The sequence below is a fragment of the Dermacentor variabilis genome, chromosome 10, assembly GCF_050947875.1.
Source record: "Dermacentor variabilis isolate Ectoservices chromosome 10, ASM5094787v1, whole genome shotgun sequence".
In the NCBI taxonomy this organism is placed as follows: domain Eukaryota; kingdom Metazoa; phylum Arthropoda; class Arachnida; order Ixodida; family Ixodidae; genus Dermacentor; species Dermacentor variabilis.
In genome coordinates this window covers 50338434-50357656 of record NC_134577.1, presented here as the reverse complement: position 1 = coordinate 50357656, position 19223 = coordinate 50338434, and the positions used below count along the sequence as shown (strand labels likewise).

Here is a 19223-nt window from a genome sequence, read left to right as displayed (position 1 = left end):
CAGTCTTGGGAAATCTTGGGATTTTAATGATAGTAATGGCAAAACAGCTGAGCCAGTACAAAGTTTTCTGTAAGAATACAGGCATTTTAAGAGGTGCGATGTTGGTATGAGCCCTTCTGCCACCTTGCTGCAGCCTGGGCTACCATGCATGGGAGATAGCACGCAGCTGTACCGAGCTCCCCTACTTCCACCACTCGCTGGAGTTGCTGCTGCATGAGGTGCTCGAAGAAGAGGCCATGTCGTCCGAGCCCATTCCAGGTAAGGGCACCATTGACTGAATAACATTTAAGATTGGGCTGCAGTAGAATCTGAATTTGGGAATTTCATTGGACTAAAAATAAGCTTGAATTAACTAAGTTTGAAATTATTAAATGGCCCAAGAAAACAACAAACAAATGTTCACTTTGTTCACATAATTTTATTTGCTAAAGAAATCGGTGCAGAAGCTTCAGTTCTTTCTTCACGTATCTGGTATGCTCTCACAGTGGTAAGGGCCTTACAACTGTCTCTGCAGTCTGGTAGCAGCACAAGATGCATATTCATTGAAGCATACAGTCAGTCTCTGAGAACATCTGAAAAATCGGGCAGTTTGAAAAATTAATTGGATGCCTATTACTGCCCCCAAGGGTTCAAATCATCACAGGCACGTCTGAAGGCCTGCCAGTACACTTATTAGGTCTATCAGTGCTTGCTCTATGACAAGGGACGACAAGTGCACGCATGTATGATAAATGCATACTGTGTCCTGTGACGGTGGCCCCCTTGCAGTCCTTAGTATGCTTCACCGCGATACATTGCATCTGCTTGACCGCGTAACACATCTGTATTGCGGCGAAGCAAATATTTAGATTCCCACATAGTGCAGCGTTTCATCCTTGCCGGTTAGTTTGAGTTTTGTTCTGCTGGCGGTTTCAATTTCTTGCACTCGCAAAACTGATGGCTATCTCGTTACTAATTGCTCAAAGAGTGACCACCTGTTACGCGCTCTTTTATTGCTCACAGGAGTGCGCATATGAAAGATGCCGCCGTGCATGCATATCCTTTTTTTTTTAGGCTCGCGAAAACGAATCACCTCTAGTTGGCGATAAAATGAAAATTAGCGGAAGTTTGTCACGTTTTTTTTTTTTGACACGCACACAACCACAGTTTTTTTTATTGCACTCACCTACACAGTTCGATTACACTATGGACATAAATATTACTGTAAGAGTGTGATTACCCACTTATGGGGGCAAAGGTTCGGGTACTCAATGTTTTAACGGTTCTCTTAGGCGGAGCCTCCGAGAACCCAGTTGAGGACAAAGCCGTTGGTTTGAAGCACACACACAAAGACTTTTAATCAAACTAAAAAAGGCATAAAGCAAATAAAAAGAAACAGAAAGCATGCATAAGATAAACACTCAAGCAGACATTGCAGTAAGGAACACACATAGGGCTTGCATGTGGTTAGCGAGGGCGCGAGTCTGGGCTTGCCACGAGGGCGGGGACGCGTCGCAGTCTCGACACGGCAACGCGGCGACAAGCTGGCAGAAGGGGTGGCGCCGGTCTCACCAAAGGTTGCGGCGTAGGCTGACTGACCGGGCGCCGGGAGCGCGCCAGCTCTGGCTAGGCGAGGTAACGTGGCGGCTGGGTGGCAGTAGCAGGCGGTGTCGACGTTCTGGCCGGGCAGCTGGCGTAGAACTCGGGCCCGAAGCCCGACTGTTCCCGTCTCGCCCACGGGCACGGAAGCTCGAACGCCGGCCTCGGGCAGCAGGCGGCACGACAGACGGGGCGGCGTTCTGGCCGGGCAGCTGGCGTAGAACTCGGGCCCGTAGCCCGACTGTTCTCGTCCTGCCCACTGGCGCAGAAGCTCACCGGCCTTGAGGAGCTGACGGCACGCTCAGGTAGACGGGCGACGCACAGGAACAGGTTGGCAGGAGGCCCCGGTCGGGTGAAGTCCTGGTCGGCTCGGGTCCGGAACCCGACGGCCCGTCTTCAACGCCCGCTCCGGTGGTTGACCTCCTCCTGCCGTCGCTTCCTGGGACTCTCCTGGCGTCTCCCCGGCGTCTCCCTGCGTGTCCTCGAGTGTCCGCTCTTTCTGCCAGCGCACCACGCTTTTTCTTCTGGTCTGGCCGATTCGGCATTCTCGGATTGGCTGCCTGACTCCCCGTGGTCTTTTCCGATTGGTTGCTTTTCTTCTTTTTGTTGTTTCATGCGCCGCGCGTTCTCGTGCCGGACGCTCTTCGGCGTCGTTTTCCTCCTTCCACCTCGGCGCGCGTGCACTCAGTGTCGTCTGCTCCTGACCGTCCCGAACACCGCATCATGTCGCGCACCACACATCACAAAGAGCAGGAACATTTGAGACTTACGAAATATTCTCATGTGTGCATCTTCTTAACCTTGAACTATTCTTATAACAGTGCATCAGGTTTTTCATTCTTATAAGTTTATTTGCTTTTTTTGTTGTTATTCATGAATAAACAGTACATATATACCAATGCAAATTTTTTTTCAAGACAGGTTCCTCTGAAGAATTTAAATCTGCAATAAAAAAAAATCGACCCTAGGCGGTCGCATACGGCAAAAATAATTGACCCTGAAAGAGTTAATGCCATTTCAGACCTGTAGTCATGGCAAAAAGTTCGGAAAATCGGACAGCGAAGGGTTTCAGTGTCTGAAATTTTAGATGTCCTTATACACTGGCCCTATGGGATATGTGGTGGCGCCATGAAGGGCGTCCGAATTATCGTGCATGTCTGGAAAGATTGGCTGTCCGATAAATAGCTCATTGACTGTACGTGCTTTTCACAGCTGTGCATGCAGTCTGGATATTTTTTTGCCCGTGAGCTGGTTGGCAAGTTTCATGCCAGTGCATGAGCAGCAGCAGAATTGCTTTTTATCCCCGACGCCTTCTGCAGTGCTTGTGACATCGCACGACTTGCACTGAATCAAAAGGAAAGCAGTGCCCACCACAACTACTGAAGTTTAATCTGGTGTTTCTATCGTCATGACCATGCAGTCCTAAGGGCATATGGCCAAGGTGGTGCTGTGAGCAGCTCTAATTGAAATAAGAAAGCACAGATCACTTATTTCCTTCCTGTATGGTATCACACCTGTACTGTTCCCGCTGATCCTTGTGGCATTGTGAATTTTTCCATTTCATTTTAGTCGGATGCTAGCGTCACCTGCACCACTTCTGCTTTGTTGCATTGAAATTCGGTGCCACTTTGAGCTTGGTGCACCCTGGGGTTTGTCTTAATTATCTCGTGTGCAGCCATATATGTCCATAGTGATGAGACCTTGATGCCATTAAATAATGCATGCATTTGCCAGTACCAGAAAATGAGTCTGAATTATTCAATCCTCTGTATTAATGAGATATTACTGCTGTTCAATCTGCATGATAGAAAATGTAAGGGCATAGCTTTGGACTGCACTTGTTTCTCTTTTTTTTTTTTTTGCTCTTTGGTTTTGTTCTTGCCTCAAGTTGCGCTTGCACACTTTGGATCGTGCTTTAATTGACTTGCCCCTGCAGGCCAGTCTGATGGCACCTGGGTTGTGTGCCCAGTCTCTACCAGTGGCTGGAGTCCTTTAATCATACCAGTTGTGAACCTGTTCACAAGATCCATGTTTCAGAATCTGGCCACTCTGATTGGCAGAAAGTGTCGGCATCTGCCAATTGTCATGTCACCAGCTGAAAAAAAAAATAACTGTAAAGTGAAGTGCCACAAACAGGGGAAAAAAATTCTGAAAGTGTCACATTGAGCATGCCAGAATAAGTATTGTTTTTAACTGGTGCTTTTGTAAATCGACATTCCACTTTGCATGCTTTCTTAACTGATAACAAGCAACAACAAACCTAAGCAAGCTTTCATTTCTATCTCAATGGTGGATGGCGTCAGTCAATTAACCCATGTAGGTTGCTGCCTGGAGCTAAAAAGGGGAGTTTCTGAGCTAGTAAGATTGAACAACTCTGCCAATGACATGTCATCTCTACTGCTTTTTCTTTTTTTGCTTTATTTATAATCCTAAATATATTCGCTGTGCTACCATCAGTTGAAACACCTAAATACAACTACTTTTTCCTAAATTCTAATGTACTCTGTGCACCAATATGACAGGGGACATTATATACAGCGTTTGTCCGAAAAGTAATGTCAGCGATTATATTGTGAAGCAACTATACGTTGCAGCATGCTAGGACTAGTTGGGATTGGTGGAGGGAGAAGTTAGCTTACCCACACGTGGTCGCACAGCCATCCGCAACCACCTGGAAAGTAAAAACAGGCTTTTCCATGAAACTCTTTACATTTCCTGTGCAAGCCGTAATGCAGCGCTCGTTGGAATAAAGGATTGCCATCAAGTTTTGTGTGAAAACTCGGCAAGTCCACAGTGGAAACTTTTCCTATGATAAAGACGGCATTTGGTGATAATTGTTTGTCAGACTGTCAAGTCTACCAGTGCCACAAGGCCTTTTTAGAAGGTTGTGAAGAGGACAGCAGTGAACCCCGCACTAGGCGACCATCAGCGACCATCACCGACAAAAATGTGACGCGTGTGTGAGATCTTTCGGACTCAGACCGTCGTTTGAGTGTCCTTTCAGTTGCACAGACACTAAATGTTATTCCAAAAAGTACTGTTCACGCAATTCTGATGAATAATTTGCAGATGTGAAAAGTGTGCACGAAGATAGTGCCCACGGTGTTAACGGAAGACTGAAAAACGCGCCGAGTTGAAACGTGCCAGGAACGTTGGGACTTTTGTTAAAGTGACCCTCTCACTTTTTAATAGGTTGAAGAGTCTTGGTTGTTTGAATACGACACGAAACAAAAGGGCAAAGTGCCAAGTGGCACAGCTAGGCATCCCTTCACCCCAAGAAAGCCAGAATGAGCAAGTCAAAGGTCAAGACAATGTTCATTGTGTTCTTTGACATCAGGGGGCTCGGCCACCATGAGTCTCATGGTACAACTGTGACAATGTGCCAGCCCACACCGCCTTCCTCTTGACATGCTTCCTGGCCAATTCAAAGGTTCCAATGGTTCCCCAGCTGCCCTACTGTCCTGACGTGGCTCTCCCAGACTTATTTTTGTTCTTGCACTTGAAAACTCCCATGAGAGGACATCACTTCGGGACATCATTTCCGTGGCAGTGAAGTTTTGTTATATTGAAATCGCGTACAAACACGCTTCATTATATTGAGGTTCTGAATGCATGTTGTTCCATGGACAAAAAGTTACGAAAAGTTAACTACTTCGTTATATTGAGAATTTTGTTATACTGAAGTTTGTTATATCGAGGTTTAACTGTATCTTTAAATCCAGCAGATTTTCTTGTTTCTTCTCAATAAAGGAAAAGCCAATGAGATGGATTTTTCAAAGAAAGAACTTGTATAACAAATTACAGTGAGTGAAGTTTTCCCTCTTGAGGGCTCACAGTTTGAATGCAGAAATAATTGTTTGCTTTGATATCTGTGCAGAGTGTATACACGTCAAAGCTGACTTTCTTATATTTAGTGCATACTTTAAGTCTGTAGCGGAAGAAAGCTTGCCAGCTTATGTGCATTGACACTGAGTTAGCCAGCAGTTACCCACAGCAAGGGTGGCTTTTAATCTTGTTTAGGACCGTAAATTGGGCAAGTTGGAAGGTGTTCAGTGTCTCTTTTGTGTTTTCCTGATCTTTTATTACAAGCAATGTTAAGTTACTTACGAGGAACAGGGTTATAGATGTGCCAAGAGAAGTATATCAGACAGTATCGAGCTTGGGCACCTTTATGCACTATGAGAATTGAATCTTCTATGTCATGATGTGCTGTGCAGGTACTGCACGCTGAGTTTGTGTAATGGTTACAGTGTTTGAGTAGCAAGCCAGTCAAGTGTCAAACAGAGCACCGCAGCAGTGGTGAAAGCAAACGCACACGAAAACATGCTACCATGTTGTGTGTAATGTTTCATTTGCAAGTCATGGCAGTGAACCCGAAATAATAGGTGTATTCTATTTGCCCTGCTCTTCACGAAGGGTTCATTGTGAGTCGGTGCCCGTTCCATGCTGTTGCAGAACAAGCCCAGCACCTTCTGCACGAGCCCTGCGCTACCTCTCTTGCAAGTGCAGGAAATGCTGTGAACTAGTCGTAAATGAAGCTTGCGCTTTGGCAAACAAACAACGATGTGTAGACGACGCTGTGTTTCACTGTTGAAACAAATCGCACGGTGCAGCACGTCCTGAACCAGTTCGCAAAGTGCAGAGGAATTGTATTGACCTTATCTTTTCTTCTCTGTGCACAGATGCGCTGCTTCCACGGGTGATTGACTTCATCCGTGAGTTCCCAGTGTTCCTCCAGACGGTAGTGCAGTGTGCCCGCAAAACTGAGCTGGCCCTGTGGCCTCACTTGTTTGCATCTGTGGGGAATCCCAAGGACCTATTCCAGGAGTGCCTGCTGCAAGGACAGCTGGACACAGCCGCCTCCTATTTACTGGTACAGCTCGCACTTCTTGCACACTGGGCCAAACACCCTGACACCTGATTTTATTGTGTTCTCCACAAGGTCACAAGGTTAAAGGCCTTGCACCTATCTCCATGTGATGCGATGTCCCAAGAGGGATGAAACATTTTACGTGATCCCCTTGTACTATCATGCATCTCTTACCTTCTCTGCTTAAGTTTTGCCAATAGCTGTGTGCAAACGTCCAAAACTTTCAAATGATGAATTGAATAATGTCATATTCAATTGAATCAAATAGTAGCAATTCATGAATACAAATATTTTTTAATTGTTTGTAAATGCTTGAAATAACCAAATATGTGTGATCAAATGTGATATTTCAGCAATAGCATGGTAAATTTTATCTTTGTGTGGTCACACCAGGCATAAAAAGCACAAGAAGTTATTTATTATACGTGTCTTTTTTAGACATTACAGATCTTTTTTTATAAAAAGAGCTATGACTGTAAGACACCTGTCGTCTTCGCATATGAGCTCTACAGCAAGGTGGAAATACTTTGCCGCTGCTTAAGTTACTCTGAAAGGACTAACAAAAATTTGTAATTAACTGCCTCACAATGTTGCAAGACATTTTCTTTTCTCCCATTGTCACGCCTTTTCTTCATCGTTGTTTTGCATATGGGGTCACTCTCCTAGTCATTTCAATATCTGCTGGCATCTGTTGCAAGAATCACAGAGTGATTTGTCAGTTTGTAATGAACTAAAGAAAAAAATGTGTAGTGCTTTATGAGGAATTGGACTTTGGACATTTCCATTCAGAAGATTTTATTTCTGAGCCACTCCACTGAAGCCACAGCAGAGAATAAATACTTTGTCTGCAGAGTCGATCGTGCTGCCTGTGTTGTCATCGGTTCATGTGCTATGATTGACACCTTGCTCTGCAGATTATCTGTAAATCAGGCAGAAGAGAATGTATTTAAATGAGGCCAGCGGTAAGAAGTGAAAGGCAGGCTAGGAAAGAGGATGAAGAAACAGCTGTTCTCTCCATTTCTCCACCATTGGGGGATCCACTCCCACTAACAAATATGGCATGGACTAAAGTCAGCAGTGAAGAACTTTTTCTTCTCATAATGAGATTGCTCACCCACATCCACAAATGTTTACTCCAATTGACATTGCTAAAAAAAAGTGCTAGCTGTCACATTGCTGCTTTGCATTGTGGGTGAAACTGTAACTTTTTGTTGCTGTGAAGAGACAATCACAAGTAATGTTTGTGTCCTGCCCAGGAACAAAAGTTTGTGGACTGCAGAAAAAAAAAAGTGATTTCTTTACAGCTGCTACATGTAAATGAGATTCAGAATGTTTATTATGGCAGTCATACACACCCAGGTATATAATCATTTCACGTGAAGTTCTAATTACCTGTGGCGAAAATGTGAATTGGTGTACACTGCATATTGAGTAGTGAAGTTGTATGAGAGATAGTGTTCAAGGCCTCCATTGTGGTAATACTGTGGTAATGTCCAACGTATCATATATGCTACACTGAGTTTGATGCCCCAAAATTTTTATTTAAATGCTGGAAACTTGTCGAATAACCTATAGTGGCATTTTTAATATGCTGGAGGGATTTTTTGTTCTGGATAGATTAGCAAGCCAACTACCAGTTAATTACTTACTATACGAATTAAGCTTTAGCTGAAATAAAGTTTCGTTGTTTTTGGTTTGTTTATACAAATGTGTTCTAAATAGCCAGAAGTAAAGGTGAACATTTACTAATTTTCCTTGCTGTGGAATTGAGTTTGGGTGTTAAACAAATGTTACAAGTTGCCTAACAGGTCAGAGAGAACTATATATATAAGCTTGAGGCATAACATATCATGGTGCAGGTCCTGCAGAACTTGGAAGTGCCGCTCGTTAGCCGTCAGCATGCTACTTTGTTGCTGGGAGCTGCTCTCGATGGCGCCCATTGGACCCTGGCGCGCGACTTGGTGCGCTTCCTGCGCGCCATCAACCCTGAAGCAGACTGCTCACCTCCGCGACTCTCGGCTGGCCCTTCAACGTGAGTTGCATATTGGCTAAAAATAGCATGGTAGAAATTTAAGGATGCATGCATTATTCTAGCAACAAAGTACTTTGTATCAATACAGTGGAATCCCGATAACTCGAAATGCTAATTCGAATTGCGCAGTTGGTCACAGCAAAGTCCTGTGTACAAGTCAGCGTCTGATTTTTTTTGGACTCCTTAGAAGCCGCGAATATGTCTGAAAAATTGAGCAGTCCGAAAAAATGAACGCATGCCTTTTATTGCCCCCAAAGGCTCAAATTGCCACAGGCGTGGGCAAAAGAGCTCTGAAGGCCAGCCAGTAAACATATTAGACATATTAGTTCTCGTACTGTGGTGGGAGATGGGGTGCAAGCGTGTATAATTTAAGGAACACATACTGTGTCCTATGACAATTGCCCCTTCCCACTTTTAGTATGCTTCACCGCAATACTTTGCGTATGCTTTACCGCGTAACGTTTCTTTATTGAGGCGAAGCTGGCTTTCGGAAACCGGCATTATGCAAAGCGTCGTGCTTACCGAGATTCGAAGCCATTGGCGAGGATTACAAAGGCGAAGTCAGTGCCATTGCTAACAGTGGGCAAGTGTTTTAATGAAAAACACAGCACCGAACTGCAAGAAGCTTGGTAGCGAATGTCAAAGTAGCTAGGCATAGCGTCTGGGAGGTGTCTACAACTGCCAGCAGATCTGCGGGCGAGAGCGCCATTTTGAAGCGGCGAGATGGTCAAAATGGCAGTGGTGGTGGCTTTGAATAATGCCGTTTTGGACCTGCGGACATGGCAGGCAGTTCGAAAGATTTGACAGCAAAGGTTTTTTTGTGTACAAAATTTCAGACATTCTTATACATCCACTCTAAATTGTATGTGGTGATGCCATGAAGGCGTTTGAATTAATGCACATGTCCAAAAAATCGGCCATCTGGGAGATTGGTCATTGACTGTATTTGAATAGAGATTTCCCATGAATTCCAACCCTTAAAGCCGTGCAACAGTTATTTCAAACAAAATCTCTCACCCCATGCTCCGCTTTTCAGACAGGCCTGTGCCAAAGGCAAAGGTTCAGTGCATCGCTAGCTACCATAATGTCATGTGCCGTAAGAATGATGAGCAAAAATGCGCAGAAGCCAGGACCAAACTGGAGCAAGCAAAGCAGTGCACGCCACGTTTTGTGGGTTGTGTCACACAATTGATCTGTCATTATATTTCAAGGGGCCCTCCTTTTCCGGTCCCCCTTGAGTTCGAATTAACGAGATTCTACAATACTTGTATAATTATGAACATGTGTCATCATGGCAGCAAGATTGACTTGTGGCTAACACTGACTCGCTCTTCTGTACTGATTGTGGTGTTAGTCAAAATAGTTGCATGGCGGTGATTGCATGTTTATCGTTATTTTTACAGCGAAGCTTTTAAGAGCTAGTTCCCCCAGGATCGTGTCCGTGTGTAGACACAAAACTCTCCATACATGGGCTGATCCTGAAGATAGTGCAATGCCGGGCCGACACGCAGCGAATGTGAAGCAGGTGTTAAGCACTCCCCATATGTGGACCAATTCTGAAGCTAGTGCAATACTGGGCCGACCCGTGGCGGAAGTGAAGCAGGCGTTAAGCACTCCCGGACGTGGACCAATCCTGAAGATAGTGCAATGCCGGGCCGACCCGCGGCGGAGATGAACTAGGCATTAAGCACTGCCCATACTGGGGCTGAGCCTGAAGATAGTGCAATACCGGGCCAACCCGCGGCAGAAGTGCAGTTTGCCATTAAGGGTCCTACATACAGAGCTTCATTGGTCATCCTTCTTCACAGAATGGAAAGGCACTGAGTTTCTTTAGTTCTTGTTTTTTTTTAGTTATTATTTTATGTGATATTAGTTATTAGATATGTGATATGTTAGTTATTATTTTATGTGATATCTCCATGCATATTTTGCGAGTGCCATAATAGTTGTGTTATTCTGTTCATCTCATGCAATCTTTGCTTCATCGTTTGTTTCGGTTAATACATGAATCCTTCCCATTTATTTTTTGTGCCGTAACTACAGTAGAACCTCGTTGATACAGTCCTATTCTTTACGATTTCCTGGAGCAGACATTCATGATTGAGAACACAGAAAATGACCCAGTGCAGCTATGCTTCTTTTTTACCAGTTACTAATATGTTCCCGGGAAACACATTCTTTCGGCACCAATGTTCAGTACATCATGAAACTTTGATCGTATGATACATTTCCTGCTGATGGATCCCATGTTAACGAAAAAAGGCATGAGGCACATGCGATCGAGAGCAGTAGGCGCCTGTCACAGTAGCTTCCGGACAGTAGTTGCCTGCCCAAATAAAGTTTCATGTTTCGCTTTAGGGGCATCATATTCTTGCGTTGCCCACCAGATTGATTTTGTTGTTTTCCGATCCTTGTACTTCGCACCTAAATGCCCCGCCTGAAGAAGCTGTCAACCCTGGCCAAATTCAAGGAGCGCCTGCATAAACTTGCCAAAGCTACAAAAACGACAATGCGAGTCTTGCGCCGCTCAGGCCCCACCAGCTGAGTGCGTGTTGGAGTCTCGTGCTGCAATAATTCATGTAATGTTTCGCATTATGTATACGACAACTACAGTTGAGCCCACAAAATTCTTTTTTAGTGCGATAGCAATTACATGGACACTCCAGGTGCATTTCTGCCATCTGCGTTGGCGTGAGGTTTCGTATAGCATCCAAGGGCGATAAGATCGTCGCCGCGCACCCTATGCTGTATGTGCGAGTGAAAGCGTGCGAGGGTGAGCCAGTGAATCTCACACATGCAAGGGAGTGAAGCCGCGAGGGAGGGCGGCGCGTCTACTCCTCTGGCCCGGGCGGCCCGAGCAGCCGTGCACACCTGCCCTGGTTGCTGTACCTTGAAAGCCATCTGCGTCGGGGACGCAGTCTGCTGTGGGCTGTGTTTCTGCACCTTAGCTCACGTTGATGCAAGACGCAACATGAAAGTCAATTTGCTTGCTGCTGCTGCTTCTGCTCTTCCTTGCTCCAGCGTTTTGACAGCAAGTTTCTGCGGTCTTTGAGTGAGATCTGATCATGTTTGCTTGTGTGTGCGTGACACCATGCTTGTTAATTAAGTTAGTACGCCTGTGTTCACAAGTTTATACAGCTGATAAAACTACTATCCTTACTTCGTATAGCTGTCCACTAATTTGCTGTCACAATCAATGCTTCACATTTCAGGTCAAATTGCGACCTTTTTTTTTACTACAGATTGTATATTTTTAGGTTGTTGAGTTTTTTTCTTGTTTTTTTTTTTCCAAATCATATAAATGAGATGCTGCTGTACTAAGAAGTGAAGTATCAAGTACTAGGTTGTCCAAAACAGTTCTTAGCAATCTAGCACAGACAACAGCTTTGACTTGACATGGACCTTATGTTCTTCTCACTTTTCCTGTTGAGTAGGCTATGTTAAAGTTAACGTGGTTTAAACACAAACAGCTTCTCCTAACCATGGGCAACTTTGCACATTAGCAGGTGCAGTGTATCTGTATTACACCTTGTGACTGCATTGTACGCAGGTCTTATTAAAAGTGCTGGGTACACTAAAATTTTGTGCCTAATTCTTTGTAAATTAACAGGTGCAATATATCTGTGTTGCACCTTGTGACTGCATTATGCACAAGTGCTTTTTTAAGTGTTGAGTGCATTGAAATTCTCTGCCTAATTCTTTTCTTGATATTCTTCACACCACCATGCTGTGCTTAAGAAAACTTAACTCATAAGTTTGAAATCGCGTAAGAAAACTTAACTGTTATGCTTGAAATGGCGTAATGAAGCCAGTGGTCATTGAAGTCATCTGCAAGAGAACACAGAAAAATGTTCGTGTGTCTCTTTCAGAGATGAGGACACGGTGAATCAAGTGTTCATGGAAGTCATTCTGACACGGCATGCCCGCAAGCTGCTGGGAGCAGGACAGTTGCGCAAGCTTGGTTCATTTGCAGCACACCTTGACTTCCCACTCCAGAGCTTCCTTGAGAAGGAACGGTAAGTTTGCACTACAGTACAGTCAACTCTATCTGGAGCATGCTGACATGTCGAAGCACACCTTAGAATTTCGACATAGGTGAAAAGAACCCATGTGAAGTTGATCGTATCTTTATGTTGCGGAATATGCTTGGAGCACTTTGCAGTAGCAGCCTTGTGTTGGCCACGGCCCTTAGTATAACAATGTGCTCAGTTTTGCCTGATGCAGTGTGAATTTGGCCGAGCTAGACACCCATGCCTCAGTATGGAACTACTAATCCATTGATAGGAATTCCAGACAGTAGCTTGCCGAGCCATTTGCTTCCCCATTAACTTCTGAAAAGGACACTAAAGGTTAACATTGTATAGCTAGAGTGACGGATTACAATCATGGTAGTATTTCACCATTTTTTTCAACACCAGAAGGTGATATCGCGGAGAAAATCGAAACTGAAAATTACACACCGTATTTATTCGATTATAAGGTGTTCACGATTATAACGCGAGGATGCCAGTTAGGGGACCCAAAGAAAATACCGCCTTTAGAGTGGCTTCATGGCATCGCGGTGCGCGATGCCGAGAAGCCACCTTGAAGATCTCGTGAAGACCGTATCTCTTGAAGACCGTACATTCTGAGTATTGGAGGATGTCACCCCGCTCAGTCAAAAAAGCTCCTTTGGTTCTGATACTGTGGGAACAAGTGGCCTCTTGATAAAACAGGTGCAGCAGGAGAACCATTATTGTAATATCTTGATAGCAGTGCTTGCTGCCTCCCTGCAATGGCACATCATTTCCAGACTGCGGGCCGCGAAGGTTGAAGACTTCGTCTCAGCACTCAAGGCAGTCCACGCAGATTTTGAGTGGCCGATGCCGGTCAGTCCCGTCACGGTAGCAGCTGGGGCCACCCAAGTTGGCGGGGCAGGAGATGACGAAGCCACGCCGCCTGCTTCCATCGGACAACAGCTTCGCAACGGAGGAACGGAAGGGGGTGTGACACGTGGCTCGCCAGCTGATTCAGAGAGCACCTCGGAGGAAAGCTGGTGGCTAGAGGAGGAGGAGGTGGGACTGCACGCGGCCAGTGCCGCCGAACTACGAGGTTCACCACAAGTGGAGGCCCAGGCCAGGTACCTGCTACACATACTGGGACAGGTGAGCAAGATTTCTAATGCATTTGCATTAGGGGTGTGCAAATATTAGAGAATTTCGAATATCATCGGATGTTATATCTTTGATATTCATATTCTATCGAAAACTAGGTATTTGAAAATTTTTGAATATTCGATTGGATACGAATATTTGAAACAAAATCAAATACATTGCTGGCTGTGCAGGAGCAAACATGGTTCTTAGCATTTATTTCTATCTAATCTAACCAAGTCGAATCTGATTTTGTGGAGAATTTGGGATAATTTCATGCTGTTGGCGAAATTTCACCTGTTAAACACACTCACTCACTGGACGTCTGAGCTCAGTGGCAAGGGGCACGGTAGCAACGGGACAAGTTTGTGAACAACAAGGCTGCACTCTTTTGCAAGTTCCACCCTGAATGCAGAGCTTATTGCTTGACAGCAAATGCGATGAGCGACGGTTGGTAGAGGGTCAAATGGCTCCGAGTTTACGGGAAGTTGATGTGGTATAATAAGGCACAGGTTGGCGAGGACAGACAACTAGCAGAAATTACTCAATTTTCCAAAGCTAACATGAGCCAAATACACAATCTTTTAGTATAGCGGCTTAATAGTTTAATTCTTTTTACAAATTGCAATGTAATTGCAATCTTAGAACATGTTAAAATAAACCAACTTGGTAATAAATGCATATGCATATCATTATTCAATATTCAATTCAATATTCCAAGCTAAGTATTCGTGTTCGATTCGTAGTCAAAAATTTTGATATTTGCACACCCCTAGTTAGCATTCTTTGGGTACTCCATGCATTTTTCAGGGGCTACCTGTCTTTGTATCTGTGTTTGTATGTTTGTGTCTAACCATTTTCCCACCTACCTGGGTCACTGGGTTGTCAGTGGTGGAACGGGTGGCACATTGGGCTGCTGTGTGGAAATAACAGGGTTCGGAACCAACCATCGAACCAACTTGGGCCACTGAGTATGCGGCAATGTGACATAGGTGCCGCTCTTCGACAAAGCTCTTTCATGCCGACATTGGTCATTGTAGACGCGGTACTGCGTAGGTACCACTGTTTGAAGAAACTCTTTGACGCTGAATTGGAGTACTAGGTATGTGTCCCTCGATCTGTGCTGGTCCCTAATGAACCTCTTCGATGTCAACTTGGGTCGCTGAGTATGTGCCAGTAGGTGTGTGGCGCTGTTTAACCCTTTCAGGGTCAATGACGTAAATATACGGCGCCGCGAACAAGTTCAAAATGGTCGGTGCCGTATATTTACGGCGCCGTCTGTACGTTTAAAAAGCGCACCAATTTCTTAACGTTTTCTTTTCTGGCATGTGCTGCCACGATGTGGGAATACAGGGAATTTTTTTCTCGTGCCTCCCTCTCTCTGTTTTCGTTGCATGGTCTGTTTTAGAGCTAGTTTGCTCCGGCATGTCTGTATACCACCGCTCGAGTATTTGCGCGCGCGCAGGCGGCGGTCTCGGCTTTGTTCCGCAGGTGGTTTCGGCTTCTCACGCTCGCAAAACTGATGGCTATCTCGTTACTAATCGCTCAAAGGGCGGTCGCCTGTTTCTCATTTGTTTAGTGCTCACAGGGGTGAGCATAGGAAGGATGCCCCCGTGCATGCGTTTCCTTTCCTTTCCTTTTTTTTGGGTAGACTCGCGATATCTAATTGCCCCGGGTGGGCGATAAGATGGAGATTAGCGGAAGTTTGTCGCACGTTTTGCTTTTTTGACGTGCACACAACCACACAATTTTCTTGGGTGCGCTCACCTATGCAGTTCGATTAGGCTATGGACGTAAATATTAGTTTTAAGAGCAGGAACATTTGAGACTTGCGAAATACTATTCTCGTGTGCGCATATTCTAAGCGTTGACTGTAACAATGCATCAAATGTATCATACTTACAAGTTTATCACCTTTTTTAATTGTTGTTATTCATTAATAAACAGTACATATATACCAACGCAAAATATTTTTTTCTCACTTTAAGGTCAACCTAGAAAAATTACAGTAAATTTCTTTCGAAATAGGTCCCTCAGAAGAATTGGAATCTGCAGTTAAAATAAATCGACCCTAAGCAGTCGCATATGGCGAAAAAAATCGACCCTGAAAGGTTTAATGAAAGTCTTTGGTGCCAACTTAGGTAACTAGATCACTGGGTTATGTGCCACTGGGAATGTGCCTACAATGCATCTACAATGACAGAAAAGATCCCTTAAATTTATCCGATGCTGAGTGGACACAAACCCATGTCACAAGTGTTCCTCAATGGCAGCAACCCTATGCATTAGCAGGCTGGAGCACAAATACACAGGGTGTGTGCTGCTTTTCAATGTACCACCCGCCAACTTGGGTCACTGAGTACTATATGCCAGTGAGCGTGCGGCAAGCAATTGGACAATTCTCAGCATCTGCAGGCAACGGCACGCCACGCTTGTGGTCTCAGAGGCTACGCATGGACTTCTTGGCAGTGCCACTAGATAGCACAGTGTGTCCAGAAAGAAGTGCGAGAGAGGAGCCAGATTGCCACATGATGCGTTTCTCATCGTTCATACACACTGGCACGCCATGGATTTGGGAGGCCACGCACAAGCTTTGCAGCAGCGGCTGTGGATGGTGCCGAGCGTTCGTAGGGGATGCGTGAAAGAGGAGTCCCACTGGAATACATGCCTCACATATAACTTGTTTTGATGGTGGCAGTGCACCGTGTTGCTATATTAATCAATTGCTAACACATTACCATCAACAGTCGTCGCGAGAAAGGTTCTGCTGCAATTGTTTCTTTTTATTTCAAAACTGTGGTTACAGTATTGGTATATTTGGTACTACATGGTATATTAAATGTGTGGGTCATTGTTAAAGCAGGGCTGCACTGAGCAGTGAAGAGTTTTAGTATATTTCTTTACCACTCCAATTGCCACTCTTACAGCCTCGAGAAGACTATGATGCTGAAATTCCCTATTAGTCAGAGTTCTTTCTTTTTTTCTTTCTTTCATTCATTCATTCATAATTTTTAGTAAATTTCCAGGGCAATACTGTAGCATGCTTAATGCTGTTTTCATATCCACAGTCAAACAATTTTTTTTTTTTTCTGCGCAACATTGCAGACATGGTTCAGAGCAGATTTATGTGTTAGCCTTAGGCTTCTGCAGGTGTTACTACTCCACTGCCCATAGATCACAAATAGCTAATGGATCTTGGCTGTGGTTGGCTACACATAACATAAGCTTGTACTACAATTGTAATACTGTACACGTAGGTATCTTACAAAGTAAAGACCTTAAAAATTCGGCCCCCACATTCAGTTCATTGATTTTTCTATACATTTATTCATTTGGCCCCCACATTCACGATTTAATTGTGTACAGTGATGAGCAAATGAAACAATAATGTGAAACATGCTTAATTCGAAATCACTGCAGCAGCTATGGGTGCTCTGAAAATTTTTACTATTATACTTACTTAAAAACCACATGGTATAGAAGGCTACTGCAATTTAGTTTGTTATTTCCAGGAATGGCACTAAAATTGTAAAGTGGTTTATAGAAATTTGTTCCACATTGCAGTAACGCTGGATGACACCTCAGCAGGGAGCAACAGTAAAGGTGATGTTGACTTACCCTACAAAATGAACCTTGCTTGGTGTTGTGGCAGGTCACTTTTTCAAGGATTGCAATGTTTCTGTCAGCAGTTAATTATGTAAGTCATATGCACAATTCGCCTTGGGTGAGTTATATATGCTCAAGTATGGTAAACTTGCAGTGATGTTCTGTTGCTCCCAACCTGGTCAACCTCTTTTTGCCAATGTGTTTTGCTTGTTGTACAGGCTCGCTGCTGTGACTGGGCTCTACCCCTGGCTCTGATGCTCGGCGACACCCTGGTAGCACCCCTGGTGGCAAATCCGGATGCACTGGACAAGCTGGTGCAGTGGGCATTGGCTGAATGGTACACAGCAATGGCTCCAGCCATTTTTTAACTACATGTTTTTTTTTAATTGACGCTTTCTTTGCCTTTTTCTTTGACTTTTCCACTGCTGCTGCTGCTGTCTTGCACACTGCATTTGGAGTTGGATCAGAGCGTGCATGTACATACACACTCTCATCATGTATACAGTTGAACCTCACAATAACAAAATCGGTGGGGAACGCGAAAAAAATTCGCTTTCACGAGGATTTCGTTGTTGCGAAAAGAGACAGCACAGATAAATAATGCATTGCAGAACAAAACATTACTGTCCAAATTCCGTTAGCCTACTTTGCAAGCTTTGCTCGAGGATATAGAACTGCATTGTCGACAGTACAAAGTGTGCCGCATGCGTCGACCAGCAGTGGCAGTACTGCCGTAGCACAGTATTCTCGGTCAACTGCTTTAGGAGATGCGATCACTTTGCGAGATTTTGCGTAACTAGGCACCGGACACAGAGCAACAGCGCATGCAGCAGCATTTATCCAGCGCACATTGTTGCCCGTAGGCGCCGACACGTCCAGTGCCAATCGCAAAAGTGATCGTATCTTGTGTACACGAAGGCAAATGATCGAGATAACGGCCCTTACGTGCAAATCTACGTCCAGTGCTGAATCTGCACACGATGCCTGTCAGGTGGCACCAAAACCAGTATTCTTGAAGCAAGGAATGCATATTCCCAGACGATCACTCACTCATGGCGCGATGCGTGACACTCCATATGTCGCGACCGCCATCTCAAGCGCCATAAACAATTCCATGTAGGTAGAACGTGAATTTCTTTGTTTTTGCTGCATTTTTCTCACCGAGGTGCACATTACACAGTGCACTGCCGCGATCGGGGATTGCTGTTCGAAATGCGTGTCCCGTTTGCTTTCAGTTTCGCCTCACGTGATTGGCCTAGGCCTCGCGGAGTCATCAGCCGCTAGGAACACAAACTAAACGCGTGTTTTAAACAACGATCTACAATCTCGCCTGGTAGGCATGCAAACACCGTCATCACCTGTTGGTAGCAACGTGCGTGCCGCTCATGGTGCCGCTTCAAACAGGTGATCAACAAACAAGATGGCGGCCATGACGCGTTTACAGCACACTGATCACTTCCAGAGCTTGGTTTCTTTTTTTTGTGTGTGAAAAAAAAAAATGGCAGCGCCCACAAAAGTGTAATGTGGTGGTATTTTACGCAGTTTTAGTCCAAAACAATTGCATTTGAGCACATTTTGGAGCCTGCTAGCCTTATGCAATATGTGGAGTTCCAGCAAATTTCGTTGATGCGGGTTTGCAGTACAGCAACATTTCGTTGCCGAGAGGTATGAAATGCATTGAATCCTATGGGCATTCGCCGGGGATACGAAAATGTTTCGTTGTTGCGAGAATTTTGTCGTTGCGGTATTTCGTTATCGCGGGTTTCGACTGTACATGCATATACAGGGCAGGAGTGTGGCAGAGAGGAAAGGCGATGCGAGAAACTCGTTTGGACCTTTCCATCAATGGTCGTCACAATGCCCTCTGGAGTTCCCTGGGCATTGTCACAATACCCTTCCAACGGCTGCAATTATCTGTGACCCCCGTAAAAGCATTGTGGAAACTGCAGTGCTTACGTTTGTACTAACATGCAACAGTCCAGAGGGGAGGAAGATAGAATGGTAG

The 19223-nt window shown here is 44.8% G+C and overlaps 1 protein-coding gene across 1 annotated transcript in view; it reads left to right on the top strand.

Annotated features, from left to right (window-relative positions):
- Rich (Guanine nucleotide exchange factor subunit Rich) overlaps positions 1-19223 on the top strand; it is a 62317-nt gene that overhangs the window by 39530 nt on the left and 3564 nt on the right. Inside the window, exons 20-25 of the mRNA XM_075672671.1 lie at positions 134-258; positions 6261-6451; positions 8308-8480; positions 12350-12496; positions 13273-13624; positions 17437-17555. Of these exons, the coding sequence (XP_075528786.1) occupies positions 134-258; positions 6261-6451; positions 8308-8480; positions 12350-12496; positions 13273-13624; positions 17437-17555 (1107 nt within the window). The remainder of the gene's footprint in view (positions 1-133; positions 259-6260; positions 6452-8307; positions 8481-12349; positions 12497-13272; positions 13625-17436; positions 17556-19223) is intronic.